At 33.4% G+C, this 18,592-nt stretch overlaps 3 protein-coding genes across 10 annotated transcripts in view; all 3 read left to right on the top strand.

Moving 5' to 3' along the window:
- Positions 1-1,195, top strand: part of LOC143227337 (dermonecrotic toxin SPH-like) — a 95,232-nt gene extending 94,037 nt beyond the window's left edge. Inside the window, exons 5-6 of the mRNA XM_076458794.1 lie at positions 465-584; positions 1,089-1,195. Of these exons, the coding sequence (XP_076314909.1) occupies positions 465-584; positions 1,089-1,195 (227 nt within the window). The remainder of the gene's footprint in view (positions 1-464; positions 585-1,088) is intronic.
- LOC143227336 (dermonecrotic toxin LarSicTox-alphaI-1-like) lies at positions 464-2,180 on the top strand. Its single transcript, XM_076458793.1, has 3 exons — positions 464-584; positions 1,089-1,387; positions 1,853-2,180. Exons 2-3 carry the CDS (start codon positions 1,200-1,202, stop codon positions 2,178-2,180), a joined length of 516 nt encoding a protein of 171 aa, XP_076314908.1. The 5' UTR covers positions 464-584; positions 1,089-1,199.
- Positions 2,181-11,524: 9,344 nt separating this feature from the next.
- Positions 11,525-18,592, top strand: part of LOC143224990 (uncharacterized) — a 40,668-nt gene continuing 33,600 nt past the window's right edge. For 3 of the 8 annotated variants that reach the window (XM_076453587.1, XM_076453589.1, XM_076453586.1), the window contains exons 1-2: positions 11,525-11,662; positions 17,092-17,316. In XM_076453587.1, the coding sequence (XP_076309702.1) occupies positions 11,584-11,662; positions 17,092-17,316 (304 nt within the window). In that variant the 5' untranslated portion in view covers positions 11,525-11,583. Of the gene's footprint in view, positions 11,663-12,462; positions 13,342-14,150; positions 14,273-17,091; positions 17,317-18,592 lie in introns of those variants that run through there. The other 5 variants (XM_076453593.1, XM_076453592.1, XM_076453588.1 and 2 more) reach the window with 4 other exon arrangements.

Raw genomic sequence — 18,592 nt, 5'->3', positions numbered from 1 at the left:
CTTCACATATGTTTAAACAAACTAGGCGTTACAAGAAACGGTAATTATATTACTACTCAGAACTGATAACTCAGTGTATGGGTTTAAACCTAACTTAAATGTTATTATCTTATGAGATTAACAAGATTATCAAATGGATGTTTTAGTGAAATATAACCGCCGAACTCTATGTTGTGTATTATATAATGATCTCAGCGTTTACTGTGGTGATTTGGTTTACAGTTTCTTGGAGAAAATAAATTAAAGTTACGTTTTAATACATTAATTAATACATTAATTGTTCTAATACCGAATTGTCGTCACGAAGTAATATTATTTAGTCTTAACTGAAATTTTGGTTTTTACTCTTTAATTTGTAACTGTCCGTAGGTGTGTTACACATGAATCATATTACAATAAACTATAAGGAAGTTTTTTATTACTAATCGCTTATGTGCTTTATCGTGTGATATTTGTCGCTCTAGACAATCCATCCCCAATCTATGTCGTTCTATCCATTGGTCGTACAAGTGACAGTGACGTCTTCAAAGGAGTACAAGAAACAATAGCGAATGAGAATTCAATCCAACTTGCTGACAAAATAGGTAGATAGGAAATTATTTGTTGTTGTTATTATTGTGGCATATAATTAGACGATGAGAAACGAAGTCTGGGTTTTAGTATTGTAAATCTGTAAAATTACCACTGACCCTCTGGAGGCAGATTTTTATTCTGATAAACATCAACATGCCAAGGTAAGGTGCACAATGGGGTGGGGGAACAAATTATATGAACGAAGAAAACAAAGACTTTTTTTAATTAATAGTTTTATACACCTATCAAGAAATTTTAGTAGTTGTTTTGATATAGTGTGTTCTATTATTTAGTTTAAAATATTTTATATTCTAAAGCACATTATTTGTTTTAAAACTATTTTATGGGATTTACTATTACTATATATATTTGTCACTTTATTTGCTTGGCACTCAATTGACCTGATCAGTATTTAGATCTTCCACATAGTATTTGATAAATTTGTATATTCCTACAAGTTAATTTTTAATTTGAAAAACTGAGTGATTGTCTAAGTGAAATTATTGGATTTCTAGGTACTGCTACCAATCACAGTGTTTCAGAAGCTGACACAATGACTCACTGCGAACTCGTTTTGTTTAGGTTGGGATGTAGGGCTAGGTGGCCTTCTGAGCAATATTGACAACATGTATAAGAATCTGGGGATCACAAAAAACCGTTGGCAAGGTGATGGCGTATCTAACTGCATCAACCCCCTGTGGGGCACCATTCGACTACGGTCAGCTGTAAATAACAGGAAGAGGGAAACAGGCTATGTGGATAAGGTATACAGATGGACAGTGGACCTTAGCACCAGCGTCAGAACTATGTTAAGGTATTACAACATGCTGCAGACGGTGAATAATTGTTTGTTTGTTTTCAAAATGAATAGTTGTTTCAGATTATTACTTATATTAAATTTCAACATCATTCCGGTGTTTCTAATAGACTAATAACGAACTTTTGTCTCTTCGTTGATAATGTGTGTGTTTACTTATAGCAAAGCCACATCCGGCTATCTGCTGAGTCCATCGCGGGGAATTAAACCTCTGATTTTAGCGTTGTAAATCCGTAGACTTACCGCTGTACTAGTGGGGGTTCGATGGTAATTTTTATCTAAATTGGTTCCATTCAAGATGGCTTATTCCAAAACACGAGTGCAATTTTAAAATAAATAATATAAATTATTTTTCGTTTTGAAACTAAATTCGAACTCATTCATTAATTAGATAAATCTCTTTTTTTATGTGCACTTTCAAAGCAGATTCTAAGTAATGTTTATGTGTTTTTTTTCTTTCAGTCGTGATGTGGACGCCATCATGACTAATCATCCCGAACGAGTCAAGAATGTGTTACAGGAATTGCAGTTTAGAAGACGTTTTAGAATGGCACTGAAATCAGACAATCCATGGGAGAGAACGTCTGCAGAAAATACTTTTTTAATATTTCGAGCGCCACCACTATTTCGCTTCATGTCAGCAATGTTTGAATCCACATCTTCGCTAGTTGACTTTATAATAAACAGTGTACAAGGACGAGCACTCAGTGGAGTAATGTACAAGGCCATAACTTTTGTTCAAGTTTTTATGGACTTATTTCATAAAATCTTTAAAGCAAGAAAAAGTTAGGTTACTAGATATATATAGAACCCCAATGCATTCTTAACTGTTAAGCCTTACCTCATGGTGACTCATACACAGGCTGGTTAGTAGTTGAAATTGTGGTACAATTTTTGACATTTTCTACGTAACTCATAACACATGTCGGTGAAAACGAGGTTATTCATTGTCAGCCATTAAATTCGCTTAAATATCAAAACCAACATTTCAACATCATGATAAAAATCACTGTTAATGTTGTGCTTCATTTTTAATTTGTACATAATCTGATATTATTTATTGTAGACTTATTTAGATTTTTGCCACATAAATTATAATTAGTAAATATCTCTTTCTAATAGCTCAAGTTTGTCTCTAAATGTTATTTAAAGCTTTTTAATACAAACTATCAAAGTTTTATTTTGTAATTATTATTCATTCCAAAAGTAATCAAATTAAAACTTACAGTTAGTATAAGTAATGTAAAAATGTTTCCGAAGAAAACAATTTAATTCTAATACATATTGTTTGGAATTAAACGCAAAGCTACACAATGGGCTATCTGTGCTCTGCCCACCACGAGTATCGAAAAGGCATAGATACCGCTGTGCCACTCCATTACTGATGTTGTTGAAAATTTATTACCTTTGGTGTAAGTTAACATTAACTACATTTATAGACTGCGCTACGTTCTTACACCAAACTCACCCATACGCAAATATATATATATATTACATTTTTCTGTCTTCTGGTGAGGCAGTGGTAAGAAATGATATTTAAAACGATAAAACCAAGTGTTCGATTCCTTTCGGTAAACAAGACAGATAACCTAATGTAGCTTTACTATAAGAAAACATACATGTATATTAAATTTTCCATAACACACAAACATCTTATATATCTCAAAAAGTGCCTTAGCACTCTTTAACACACAAACATCTTATACATCTCAAAAAGTGCCTTAGCACTCTTTAACACACAAACATCTTATATATCTCAAAAAGTGCCTTAGCACTCTTTAACACACAAACATCTTATATATCTCAAAAAGTGCCTTAGCACTCTCTAACACACAAACATCTTATATATCTTAAAAAGTGCCTTGGCACTCTTTAACACACAAACATCTTATATATCTTAAAAAGTGCCTTAACACTCTCTAACACACAAACATCTTATATATCTCAAAAAGTGCCTTAACACTCTCTAACACACAAACATCTTATATATCTCAAAAAGTGCCTTAACACTCTCTAACACACAAACATCTTATATATCTCAAAAAGTGCCTTAGCACTCTCTATGGAGGAATGCAATGAAATATGGCTGCCGCTATTTCGATGATACATAAACCTAAATGATTTTGATATTACAACAGCCACCATAACACTGATATGAAAAGCCATTTCTTGAGTTATACCCACTTTTTAATTTGATCCGTGACCTTACGATTTCATTCCGTAAGACACTTCTGTGGCCAATGTTATTAATAACGTGAAACAGCTTGGGAGAGCATTAAGATGTATTGAAAGTTGGTAAGAGAAAGCACCCCCACCGCCTTTCTGTGGCCGCTACCTTTTCCAACCGTCCATCCTGACCGTCACACAGTGTATACCATGTTTTAAGTATACAAATAATAAGTTCTTAAAACTTATACAAAACACCGGGAGAGGTAGTGACGAATACAGTAAAAATGTGTGATGTTATGAATAAACTATGTGAAAGTTAGGATTTTTCTGCTATTTATCATCACATCAATCCTACGTTTTCAAAGTTCATAACCCAAACAAAGGATGGGTATCTCAGTTTGTAGAATAAAAATTTTAGTTTTCCACATTTTCTAATCGTTGAAATATTGTCTTTGAAATGTGTGAACATTAATTAGTTTCTCATCTTCTATATTAATCAAATACAAAAGTTTTGTTTCGTAATTATTAATTTTTATTTAAAGTAAATCAAATTAAAAATTATAACTTGCCTAAATAAGTAGTGTAGAAATGTCTCCAGATCAAATCCTTTAATAAGTAGTGTAGAAATGTCTCCAGATCAAATCCTTTAATAAGTAGTGTAGAAATGTCTACGGACCAAATCCTTTAATAAGTAGTGTAGAAATGTCTCCAGATCAAATCCTTTAATAAGTAGTGTAGAAATGTCTCCAGATCAAATCCTTTAATAAGTAGTGTAGAAATGTCTACGGACCAAATCCTTTAATAAGTAGTGTAGAAATGTCTCCAGATCAAATCCTTTAATAAGTAGTGTAGAAATGTCTCCAGATCAAATCCTTTAATAAGTAGTGTAGAAATGTCTCCAGATCAAATCCTTTAATAAGTAGTGTAGAAATGTCTCCAGATCAAATCCTTTAATAAGTAGTGTAGAAATGTCTACGGACCAAATCCTTTAATAAGTAGTGTAGAAATGTCTCCAGATCAAATCCTTTAATAAGTAGTGTAGAAATGTCTCCAGATCAAATCCTTTAATAAGTAGTGTAGAAATGTCTACGGACCAAATCCTTTAATAAGTAGTGTAGAAATGTCTCCAGATCAAATCCTTTAATAAGTAGTGTAGAAATGTCTCCAGATCAAATCCTTTAATAAGTAGTGTAGAAATGTCTCCAGATCAAATCCTTTAATAAGTAGTGTAGAAATGTCTCCGGGCCAAATCCTTTAATAAGTAGTGTAGAAATGTCTACGGACCAAATCCTTTAATTCCAATAGAACTAAATTAGTAATTCCCATTTCTTGTTGTTTTTTCCTTTACGCAATTTTTTTGTTGAACTTGAACCTCAGATACAAGTATTGTTTCCGTCTTGTTTTTGTTTTCAGTTGTAAATAGCCTATTTCACGTAGACGAACCTTTCAGCCCCAAGTGGATAATTGGTAAGTCTAAGCGCTTGTAATTGTAAAAGTCATGTATAGCCCGTGAATTTTTTTCTTAAAAGTTAATCTTTGGTTTAACTTATACGGCTGGTAGGCTTACGAACAGAAGGTGCCTAGACCCTACGATCGTCTTGAGCCGACACTGGACGTAGCACAGATATAACATTGTGCTTAATAATAAACAAACGAACAAACCTCCAGAACACGGTTGTCATGTCCGTAATACTATGAAGTAACTAAACTAAACTAAAACGACAGTTGTTTAAATGGCTTCTCCAGACTTTTGATGTAAAATATAGTTTTAAGTGGATCTCCTGCCTTTCGGTTTTGAGATAACGTGCATATGCTGAGTCCCTCATCAGGTTAAGGGTGAGTGAATAGAAACAGAGATCAGTAAAAACACAGGCTGCATATGTAATGCTAACTGAACCTACACTGAAGGGATACTAAACATGTCAAATATTCTATGCTGTTTACACATAACTTGAAAGATACGATATCATTAGTAACCTGTAAAAGTCATCTTGAAGGAATACTCTGTCTGAACCGACTTCGACAAAAAATAACCACTTCAAACACACGTCTAACCACATCTTGATAGTTCACTGCGTAGAATGCATTGTTTGAATCAACTTTTTAAAAACACTTCCCATGACGAATATTCGGTCTAAGCCCACTGTGAAAGAACACTATCCATAATTGCAATCAAAAGCAATACAACGTTAAAATATTACACAATAAGTAATTATTCATTTAAAAGTCCTAAACTTAAAATTTTCATTTGTTTGGATGACAAATTTTCATTTGATACCAAAACAACTTTTTGGTGAGACAATAATTTATTGTCCTTATCTTCTTTCTATTCGATTTACTTTTCCCTCTTACTTCTATACCAAACCATCCAATTTTACCTTTTCATTTTATTTTTATATATTTTTTTATACTTCAACCACGTGCTCGCCCTTTCAGCCGTGGGGGTATTATAATGTGCGGTTAATCCCACTATTCGTTGGTAAAAGAGTAGCCCAAGAGTTGGTGGTGATGACTAGCTGCCTTCCACCTAGTCTTACACTAGGGACGGCTAGCGCAGATAGCCCTCGTGTAGCCTTGGGAGAAATTCAAAACAAAACAAACCACTTCAACCAATCAACTGCATCTAATCTGACCTACATAGAGCGTGTTAAGGCGTGCGACTCGTAATCTGAGGGTCGCGGGTTTGCATCCCCTTCGCGCCAAACATTCTCGCCCTTTCAGCCGTGGGAGCATTATAATGTTACGGTCAATCCCACTATTCGTTGGTAAAAGAGTAGCCCAAGAGTTGGCGGTGGGTAGTGATGACTAGCTGCCTTCCCTCTAATCTTACACTGCTAAATTAGGGACGGCTAGCACAGATAGCCTTCGAGTAGCTTTGTGCGAAATTCAAAAAACAAAACAAACAAACCTATATATATAGAGTATTTTAGGGTAAGTCTTGGTTTTTAATAAATATTTATTGTGCAAGACCTTAACATTGTTTTGCTTTTAATTGTAAATATGTATTTTACACAAGAATTATTTTTAAATTATTTATTTAACACTAACCACATAGAACGTATGCTGTCTAAATTCACTTAGAGATTACAAATGATATAACACCATGTAAAAATTACATATTAGATTCAAATGAAGCAGATCTTTCCACTCACTCAGAAGAAATAAACAAAAAGTAGTTTTACGTGTTTATTAAGTTATTTTACTTCACCCGTCAGAGGAGGAAAGTAACTTACAAAATCTGAGGAACTGTGGTTAGTTTATCAAAACTTTTGAAGTTTTGCATACAACTAGCCAAACTATCATACAAATCCACAGTCCGTCACGCGTTCAGCCCAGCAAGAACTGTGCGTGTGTGTGTTGTTTGTTTGTTTTTCTTACAGCACAGCTATATCGAGCTATCTGCGCTAGCCGTCTCTAATTTAGTAGTGTAATACTAGAGAGAAGGCAGCTAGTCATCACCACCCATCGAGAACTCTTGGACTACTCTTTTACCAAAGAATAAAGGGACTGACCGTCATATTATAACGCCTACATGGCTGAAAGGGCAAGCATGTTTGGTTAGACTGGGATTCGAACCCGCGACCCTCAGATTACGAGTCTAGAAACTATTATTATTACTAAAAAAAGACATAATATATTTTTACATTAGAAACGTTTCATCAGGTTTAATAAACTGTGCATATTACATTTATCTTATATCCTTTTGAGACCGTGACATCCTTAAGGAAACACCTCTTTTCCGATTTAACAACTTGGAATATCTATTATAGGTACAAAGGAATGATATGGAGTCCCGAATATATGTTTGCTATATTGCCGTATAAAAATAATAGATGAAAATATTTCAATGTACTGGAATAATTTCAAAATTGTCTTCAAATCAGTGTTTCCCAACAGTTGGTCAACAGAAACATCGAGTAAAGATAAAAAAGAGGGGCACGGAAATATAGCTGATGATTATAAATCTCTATAATTATTTCCAAATAAATATTTATATTATTAAATTACAAATATTTCAAAACTTATTTTCACTCTTATGCGTATAAATAGCTAACTTCTTTGTACTTTATATCTGTAATTTAGACCAATTTACATAGATTTCAGCGTGAAGAGAAAAAGTTAAAGAACGTCTGCCGTTTTCAGTAACAGACAAGCCCTCACATGTCTAGCTTTAACCACATTTAAGTTACTTTTATATTAACGAATAAAGAATGCACATGAACAATAACAAGTACGTTATCCAGTTTCACAAATATCTAAAAATCATTTTGCTTGCTTTTTTCCCACACTTCACAGCTTGGCATAGCCAGGTAAAGTGGTTAGGGCGCCCTAAGGGTTGCGGGTTTGAATCTCCGTTACGCCATACATGCTTGCCCTTTCAGCCGTGAGATCGTTATAGTGTGCGTTTAATTTCACTATTCATTAGTAAGAAAGTAGTCCAAGAGATGGCGGTGAGAGGTGATCACTAGCAGTCTTCCCACTAGTCTTATACTGATAAATTAGAGACGGCTAACGCAGATAGCCGTGATGTAGCTTTGCGTTAAATTAAAAAAAAGCAAAACCCACACTTCAAGCCTGTAAACAATCAATAACAACATCCAACTAAACGACTGACCAAGTGTAACTTTCTGAGGTGTTGAATAGAATATTTAGTGTGAACGATTAAATACTTGGGTTTATGGTGGAGTGTATATCTCTAAGATGGAGACATTTATTTATATTTTGTATCGAACGTGCTAATTACACTGGGGAACACTTTTTCAGTAACTTTGAGTTGCATTGGATATTTTAACTGATTCTGAAGGAGTTTTAGGCGCTGATTTCAAATATGAAATTAGTTTTTCTCTACAAGCTCTAGTTTGTATGCAATTTGAGGTTAATGAAATTGTACAAATGTGAACTTGCGTAAACCATGTATAAGCATTTTCACGTTCATTTTTTGAACAGCCACCTTGATAAGTTCCCTGACAACCTGGGTGCTGTGAGTGACGAACAAGGAGAACGATTCCACCAAGACCTAAAGGTCATGGAAGAACGCTACCAAGGGCGCTGGGACAAAAGTATGATGGCTGACTACTGCTGGAGCATTAAACGAGATTGTCCAGATGAAGTGTACAAACGCAAATTCCTACCTGAATAAAATACACAAACAAATTGATAAGCTATTCCTATAATTTCCTATAATAACGAAACATTAAAAAATAAATAAAAATGTCAAATTGCATAAAATCTGTAGCTTGCAGACAAAACCGACTTCAGATTTGAAATCAACACACTCAAATTGACTATAGAAAGGTCTTTTTTAAATGCAACAAAATGAGTGTTCCCCAGTGTTATTCAACTTCTAATAATTCAACGACCACGCTGTAGAAAACAGTTTACACAGCATAACTTATGTCAGAGCTTAATAAAATGACAAATTTAATAGTAATTCTTCATGACAAGAAACCCACTTGAAATAAAAATGTTACAAATAAAAAAAAAACACAATCACAGAAAACATTTATTCTTACCTACGAAAGCGCCCCCCGCTAGTACAGCGGTATGTCTCCGGATTTACAACGCTAAAATCAGGGGTTCGATTCCCCTCGGTGGGCTGAGCAGATAGCCCTTTGTGGCTTTGCTATACGAAAAAACACAAACACATACCTACGAAAGATCGGCTTACGAACACCACAACTGTACGGCACCCCTAAACCTCACAAACTTGATTGTCCACTACGACCCATAATGTCGACCTACGAATTATTTAACTACAATCTCAGTAAATCTATAGCGTTGGCACTTTCTAAATATGTAACATCAGCCGGCTCCTTTTTTAAACACTCTTTCAACTTTAAATATATTCTTAATGAACTAAACCATAAATCCTTAATGACTAGTTTTGATGTAATCTTCCTCTTCACAGAAGTCACAACCACTGAAGCCTGCAAGTTAGCTTCAGAACTTTATATCCAAGACTCCAACCCATTGATACACATCCACAGCAACCTTATAGAATTCACTACCACCAAAACTAACTAGAAATAAATGGCCTAAGCATGGGAAATCTTGTGTCACCAGCTTTAGCCAACATTTTTATGACACAGATTGAATCACAAGCTATCAATTCAGCCTTACACCCACCACTATACTGGTACAGATATGTTGATGATACAATTGCTGGATTCACATTTACAGAACACACACTTAGTATTTTCAATCACGTTAACTCAATACACCCCGACACTAAGTTCACCTGTGAATAGGCAAAAAACTAACCAAATTGCATTTCTTAACCTCAAAATCACTAGAACTGATACACAATTCAGAACAGAAATCCACAGAAAAATCACACATACTAGGTTATACATTCCCTGGGACTCAGCACGTGAAACAAATCAAACAACTCAACATACTAAAAACCAAATAAACACATCCATAAAACCACGTTCACCTGATAACGTTAACGATGAATTCAACAAAATAAAACAACACTTCATCAATATCAACAAATTTTCTCCAAAAACCGTGGAACAAATTATACGCACACACCTAGACCAACAACAAACAAACAACAATAAATCCCAAGATACAACAAACTACATAACCTTAAACTGCTGCATATCATATGTTCCCGACATCAAGAAAAAAATAACCAACATTTGGAAAAAAAACTTATAACAAAGCATAACATTCCAGTAAACACCAAATGTATTCAAAACCAGGTACAAAACTAAAGTTCATACTATGTAAAAACTACACTAACAAACACAACATCAACATACTTTATAAAATACAATGTAACAATTGCCACGACTTCTATATTGGAGAAACAAGCGGTAAAGTGGAAACTAGGTTCAAAGAACAAAAAAAAAAACACCTACACACGTTTTTGAACCCTGCAAATCAAATAAACACAATATAACCATAGAAAACACCCAGGTATTAAGTAGGGACACAAATATAAACAAACACAAAACCACAGAAGCCCTATTTATACAGCAACTAAAAGCAAAATTAACCAATATAATGTGTGTGTGTTTTCTTATAGCAAAGCCACATCGAGCTATCTGCTTAACCCACCGAGAAGAATCAAACCACTCATTTTAGGGTTGTAAATTCGTAGAATTACCACTGTACTCGCGGGGGGTCAAACCAGTATAAAGGAACAACTTTATACCTATACTAATTAATAACCTAACATCCACCTGCAACGCCCCCTACAATCCCGTACCTGTTTGTACTCTCGTCCCTAAGACATGTGTCCGTCAACAGTCACATTCAAACTCTCTCTTTCTTATCCTTGGAAGGTCGAAACGTTGTTCTCTCCTTATCAATAAAAGTGTTAATACCCATACCTGCCCCCCGCTAGTACAGCGGTATGTCTCCGGATTTACAACGCTAAAATCAGGGGTTCGATTCCCCTCGGTGGGCTGAGCCGATATCCCTTTGTGGCTTTGCTATAAGACAAACACACATAATACCCATACCAGTCGTTCTGAGATACTAAATTGAACGGTTAAATGCTTGGATTTTTGTTAGATTATTTAAAGATGATAAAAGTTATGCATGGTTCGTAACTCTACATACAAATCCACTAAAAGTTAATTTATAAGTTGTATTGTTTTATTTTCTAAAAACTTATGTTCGGTCCCTAGATCAACACTCAAAAATACTTTACCTTTCACAAGGTTGGTCGGGTGGTTAAGGCACTCGACTTGTGAAATTACAATTACTTGTGCGAAATTCAAACCAAAGTTGATTAATTAATCCTGTTCTCCATAAATCATTTCACCCAGAAGGCATAAATAGGAAGTTTAGTGGAATAAACAGTTTGCTGGAAATTAAAAATTTATTTGTACAATGAATTATTTAAGTCTTAACTCCAATGTTCACTACGTTACCTAAAAATTAATATTTGTGTTGCAGATCAACCCTTTTAAGTTAATTTATGCTATTTACTCTAGAGGCAGCACCAAGCGGATTAGTTTACTCAATCTAACATCATCGGCTGAATCCAAGTTGCTTAAGTTGGACTTACAATGAATATTCAGTCATATGGATATTTAAAGGGCTTTATCGTAATTTTCCTTGCTATAAAATCTGAACGTTTGTGTACAGGTAAGCGAGTGATATTAGTTAAATTTTCTTACGTGATACAAATAAATAATTCGATCAATTTAATTCAAAAATCAAAACAAAAGCAATTATAAACTTCACGTTTGACAAACTAATTCAAGGATAACCAGACTTGTAGTATAACCTTCATTCAGTTACTTCTTGGAAATTCATAACGTATGTTTACGCTTTAAGTTTATTAGTAGGTTTATTACGTTCATAATTGTAGCGGGAAGAAGTAATGCGGCAGATTACCTTGAACTGTTGACTGTTTCGAACTGTATGAACGTTTTTGGTGAAAGAGAAATTATTGGTCGTATTATTAACTTGTGAAAAAAATAAAACAGAATACATTCTGCAGTGACGTCGTTATTATAAACAAACCGATATATCTTTAGGTATAACGAAATAGAAGTTAATTTGATATGATTTTAATTTCATACAGAAAATGAATAATGAAAAGTAATAAAAACTGATTCAAACATCAATAAACTATAAAACAAAAGTGTTCAGTGGTAAAAGTTTGAGACGTATATCAACGTTCGTTACAATTTAATAACAATATTCTGATTTCATTTATTAAGAAAAAACAAGGCAGATATATATATAATAGTCATCCTTAGATTAATTCGAAATGTGCATATATTATTTCGCATGTAATCGCTCAACTTAGCACAGAACAGCACAAGATCTGAATAAATATCTAGCTAAATATTAAGTTTCAATAAAATAATTTACTTTACACTGCCGAACTAATTGTATATACAATTTATGTGTAATTATACAAATACGAACAAGCAAAAGTTTCAGACTGATGTTGACAAGTCATTTGCATCGTTCAGATTTATGGGAGACATTATACTTAATCTTGATGTTAATAACCAAATGCAAAATATATTTAAAATCTTGATTTAAAATAGTATTTTTCTAATATTGTGGGGGACCCAAACAAAATTTATTGCTTTCCCTGCAAATGTTCAATAATTCTTTTTGAATCGGATATTTGATGAATTGAGTCAGTATGAGCTTTTGAGGAGAATGAAAGTTAACAAGTACAGTATATGAACACACACTGGGTTGGCACGTATTTATGCCAAACGATATCTTCACATGTTCTCTAAGCCTTCTGATTTTGTGCTGAGGAATTCTGCGCCCTTCCTTCACAAGATAAGCCTTAACTCATCCAGAGGTCCTGGGGAAGCTTTGACAATTCTGGTTGGGATTCCTAAGAATACCTCACAAATGTTTGATTGAGGGAGAGGTCGAGCATCATAGCAGTGACAATTCCTTCCGTATGGATGAAATGTCTCACAATATACTCCCCTTGGGGATGTATATAGTCATCTCGAGAAACGAAGTGTGACTCATAACGTTGTGAAAATGGCATTATTAACACCTTAAACAACAGTGTGCCCCCCTCCCGTCCGAAAACAAGTGACACATCTTTTCTAATAACAGTAATGAGACCAGGTAAGTTGTTTTACGATCTACAATGCTTGCCTCATCTTTAAAATTATATAGAACCGAAAAGTAAACGTCAAGGATTGGAAAATGTGTTTGAGGAAGTAGTATGGAGAGTGATTGGAACCTGTAACATCGTGATCGTTACGGCACGAGAACAATAGGTAACATAAGTATGGATCATGTTCTCTTTGATTAACCGTTTAGTATTGATCGTGCATGTAAGTTCATGCTAATAATTTTAATTACACTCAATACCTCTTCTATATAAATACAAAGAACTTGGTTGTGATTAACTTTATGATTATACATAACACTGTATAATGAATTACCTGTACTGTGCGTACTGTAAGTATCGAAACCTGATCTTTACTAGTTCTCGGATTTATCGACGAGTCACTAGGTTAGCAATTGAAGTACTCACTACAAATGAAAAGTTCTATTCACGAATACATAATAATTGCTTTGTGTAGTTGTTGGCAGTTTTATGCATTTACGAAGTTATAGTAGTAAAACGTTAGCCCTATTGGTTTCTAATGTTTCGCCGTCTTTCAGCGTTTAAACCGTTATATTTTGAGCTTTTGTAACCAATAGACCTACAATTTGTGATAAAATTTTGCATTAAACTGCAGATTATGTGATTATTATCATAAATTTTGAGTCTGTTGATCGAAAAGCTGAGACAGAATAAGTAAAAGAAAAAATTAGATGTAAAACTAAGAGTTGTTTATTTAAACCAACGCTTTACTGTTATTCTTCATTGAAGCTAGCCCTCCCCCCTTGGCTCAGCGGCATGTCTCCGGACTTACAACGCTTAAAACCTGGTTTCGATACCTGTGGTGGGCAGAGCATAGATAGCCCATTGTGTAGCTTTGTGCTTAATTCAAAACAACAACATTGAAGCTAAAAGATATGAATACTGGCTTGTATTTAATGTTCGTACAGTGTAACAAATTGTGTCAAACGTAATATTTATTATTAAAAACAATTAACAAACTAGGCTTTAGCGGGCGAACCCGTTGTCAGTTCTGAAGAACTATAGGCCTAAATTAGTCTTAATCTGTGAGAAACAGCTGATCACAAAAATAATTGTGTTCTAAGAGTCCAAAAATAATAAAAACTAGTATACATGTAATGAAGTGAAACTAAAAGGTATTCATATATAATAGCCTAAACTCTAAACAAACTTACAACTTCTGTGTTAGATCTATGTGAAGTAGACATTTCTTCTCGACTTCACTGTAAATAGGACATTTTGCTTTTTCGTTTGAGCCACTTCTTTGTCTGAAAGTCAATTGTGTTGAAGTACAAGACTTACAATTTCTTAAAATGTGAATTTAGAATTAATCTTGTCACATTTTGGTGTTTTTATCAGTAATCGGGTTTTTGTTAGGATTGGATTATTTCTTTTGACTTTATAAGCTAGAATAACATTCTTTGGATATTTCTTGATATTGAGAAGTTTCAGATGTTAAAGTTAACTTGTTTTCTCTATTTATTTAGACTTTGTTTGTTTTAAAGCATTGCTACATTGGGCCGTCTTCTGTGTCCACCATGAGGAATCTGACTGACTTTCAACATTCTATGCCTGTAAACTTACTTAGACTTTTATAGGTTTTTATTACAAATTTTATATAACATAATAATGTCCTGTGATATTATTTTAACACTGAAGTAGTTTCTGTAGAAATAGATGTTTTTAATTCATATTTGCATATTCTAGTATCACATTTTTTTTACTGGGAATTTTCATAATAAAGAAAATGTCATCACTGATTTACCACCAGATACTTATCTGGTACATATCCTTTTTGGTGAGAAAAATTGTAGCCTGTGTCAGAACTGATTATACTACTGCAGTTTGAACAGGCAATCTCAGTAAATGTTACAAACTGTGTTTGACTGATGGTGGTCTCTGTCTATCGGATTTCAAAAGCTTGCTGATTGAGTATGTTCTAGTTTAAATCAGATCTACAGAATCTGTCCAACTTTATTATAGTTGATATGGCTGAGTGAATGGCCAATGTTGATGCAGCTATCATAGATGTAAGAAATGGGATAGCATTAAAGAGTCACCAGAAAACAAAGTTTTAGACTTGCATATGGAAGTTAATAACTGGCTAAAATCAAACTGGTGTTTAATAACTCAGTAAGAGTGATGGGTATGGTCTGGTTTATTCTTGGAACATGTATTTGTTACTTTTGCAAGGATGGATTCGTCAAGTGATTCTGTAAGTAGTTTACAACCTCTTTCAGTAGAGTTTTATATGAATAATTCTGTACACTCTTTCCAGGACCTTTGTTAGTATGTAAATTTGTGCAGACTTATGAGTCATGTTAATGTTTGATGGAGTGTAATTACTCTTATATATTTTATGACTTACAAATTCTACAAGATTTCACAGTATTTTGTACTCTCATGAGTATTACTAGTCCTAAGGTGATTACTATATATATGTTAATATTCCTTACTTTTTCTTTCTTTAACTTAATTGTAATCTTAGAACTTATGATTTTCTCTTGATATTTTGTTCATTGCCTTGGTTGTACTGTTGGTAGCTTTAGTGTTTTGCTGTATACTTACCTACATTATGAAGCTTTGTCCAGCAATTATTTTTTCTCATCAACTGTGTTACTTAACTTGGCTTTGTTTTTCCTCTCTAAATTACCAATTTTCAAAGGCAGAATCAAGTCACCTTCCTAAAAAGCCATATTTACAGTATATTGTTTACCTCATCAACTTCCACTTTTGATCAAATTAATTGTTATGTTAGGTTTGTGGATATGCTGGAAGAGACAAAATTTAAGGTGAGTTTTAACATTTCCTGTTGCAGGTAAGATGCTGTCATAGTAACAAAACTGAAGCAAGCAGCATGATTCATAGTTAATATTATGTTAATGTATGTTCATTGGAAATGGCATAATTAAATGTTTCTAAATTACAAGTGTTTTAATTACAGATGACCTGTTGTCAGAATCTTCAGTACTGTGTTGACATGACTGGCACTGAAACTTGATCCCTAATAATTATACATATTTTAGTAAATGTAGCTACAGAGTTAGTTGTGTGTGTGTGTATATATACAAGGTGGCCCATAAGTTCCTACCTATCCATATGTTGTGTCTAAACAACGTTATAATACTAATGATGAGTTGAAGGCAGCTGTTATCGTGGCATTTGGAACAATAACCCCTGCTATGTTGAGGAAAATGTCTCACAGAACATGGGGTAACATAATATTATGCAGCGAGAATGAGGGACAGTACACAGATACACTGGATACATAAGATATATGGATGGGTAGGGACTTACAGGCCTCCCTGTATATATATATATATATGTGTGTTTTCTCTTAGTCACGATTTTTGAACAGTTATGTACATGCAGAAACCTATCACATGAATAGCATCAAAATAAAATGAAAGAAGGTATAAACAGAAGAAACTGTTTTTATTTTGAATCTCAACATCCCAATGTAACTGTAGAATAATGCATTGAAACCTTGAAAGATGTCTGTGGGAAAGCCAGACAAGTAAATGCAAGACACATCATTTGTAATTCCTAATTGTAATGTTGTGTTAGAAGACACAGTGTAAAGATAAAAATTGAACAGAGAGTTATAAGTGGCGTACGAAGAAATATACTGGATATTGGTTTCCTTGACGAAAGTAAAAGTACCATTCCTTGATGATAAGCCTTAAAAAGAAAAGCACAAAATGCTAGGCTAGAGAAATAATCTATAGTAAAGCAGAAGTAACTAGATAATAAATTATTGTGGAAAAATTCTACAAGTTAAGACTTCTATGTATTTAATAAATTTTGTATTGTAAAATTGATACTCAGTTAAGTGTGTCTTTTAACATTTATACACAAAACTGTAAATATTTTTAGATTTTTCTTCTTTTCAGAGGAATATAGTGAATTATGAATAAAATTATAATAGTGAATTTTTCACTTGCTTTAAAAATAGGTGCAGAATTGAGATGTGAACCACCTCCATCAGTACCAAATGCAGTACCTGATATAGATTATCAGGTTTCTTATGCTGTGGGCACTGTTGTGACTTACAAATGTGAAAAAGGATACCGTGATCCTGCCGTGTATAAACTGAAGACAGATAAATCTTCAATTTCTCAATGCAGGGTTAACAATTCAGAACATGCATATTGGATTAAGCCTTCATTACAGTGCAAACGTAAGATTGATTTTTGTTCACCATGAATAAAATGGAAAAACTGAATTTTTCAGCTTGTTTGAGTAGATTAAAAGCCATTTAAAAGTCTTGTATTTATTATAAATACACGTTTTTAACACAACAGAGTAATGCAATATATTTTTAATGAAGTATGAAAAAGATTTTGATGTTGTCTTCTTTCTATTACTTTTATATTTTTATTTTTTCCTTGTAACTGTTAAGGTCCAGCTACATGAACTACTCATACCAAATAGTTACCACTCAGTTTGTGTAAAGCACATTCAAGCTTTGTGACATAAGCAGTCAGTGAAGTGTTGCACTTTATACACATTGTACAACTATTCCTTTTCACATGTGGCCTTGATGGTTTGTAGGGTTTTCCTTTTTTTACATTTCCAGGTTTCTAGTTTTAGTCAAAATCTAAGAAGTGAAAAAGAATTCATAAAAATAGATTTTATAGATATGTTGTATTTTTACAATTTGTTTTGTAAATGCTAATTAAAGAATCAATAGGCCTGTTTATATTCAAATGAACAAAAATTATATAAAAATAGATTACAGAACAATCTTGACCCATAATGTAGTTTCATATTAGAAAAAATCATATAATATCAAACAAATACAACAGTTGGATGTCTTGTTTTTTATACTATAGGCTTCTACTTTTGACATCTTCAGTGATAATCAACAAATTATTATAGTTACAGATCACTGTACTTTAAATAAAATGGAGCAGTGCAAAGAAACTGAAGTGGTAAATTCATAAAAACATGACATTGTAGATTTACTAGGTATCTTAACAGGACAGAAAGCTGAATTGTATGTGTTGTGAATGTTTTGTAATTATTCTGTGTTTAATCTAATAATATAGTTATCTTGTACTCTAAAACAGCAAATGGTGCTTCAATCATTAGCTAAGTGTATAAAGGTTATTTAATGTCATCACTCCTGCTTATTTGATTTAGTTGAATAAATTTAACTGACTTTGACCATGAGAATAATAATAAGATCTGTTAACATCTGAACAATGCCAAGCTGCAATAGAAAAATAAGCCTATAGTGGAAGCACTGTGTAAATGGAAGTATCACCTTCTTGGATACCATTTTTAGCAAGACCAAAAATTAGAAGCATTCATGTTTAACAATAAAGATACTGGAAAGGTAAAGAATTAGAAGAATAAGATGGAGTCTTGAACTATCATCATATAGCTATGACATTGTCTATTGACCTGGCCAGTGCAACATGGCTGCTGATACATTTTCTTCTTGACATTGC

This window comes from Tachypleus tridentatus, chromosome 9 (genome assembly GCF_004210375.1).
Source record: "Tachypleus tridentatus isolate NWPU-2018 chromosome 9, ASM421037v1, whole genome shotgun sequence".
NCBI classification, from domain to species: domain Eukaryota; kingdom Metazoa; phylum Arthropoda; class Merostomata; order Xiphosura; family Limulidae; genus Tachypleus; species Tachypleus tridentatus.
This window is presented reverse-complemented; position numbering and strand designations above follow the sequence as displayed.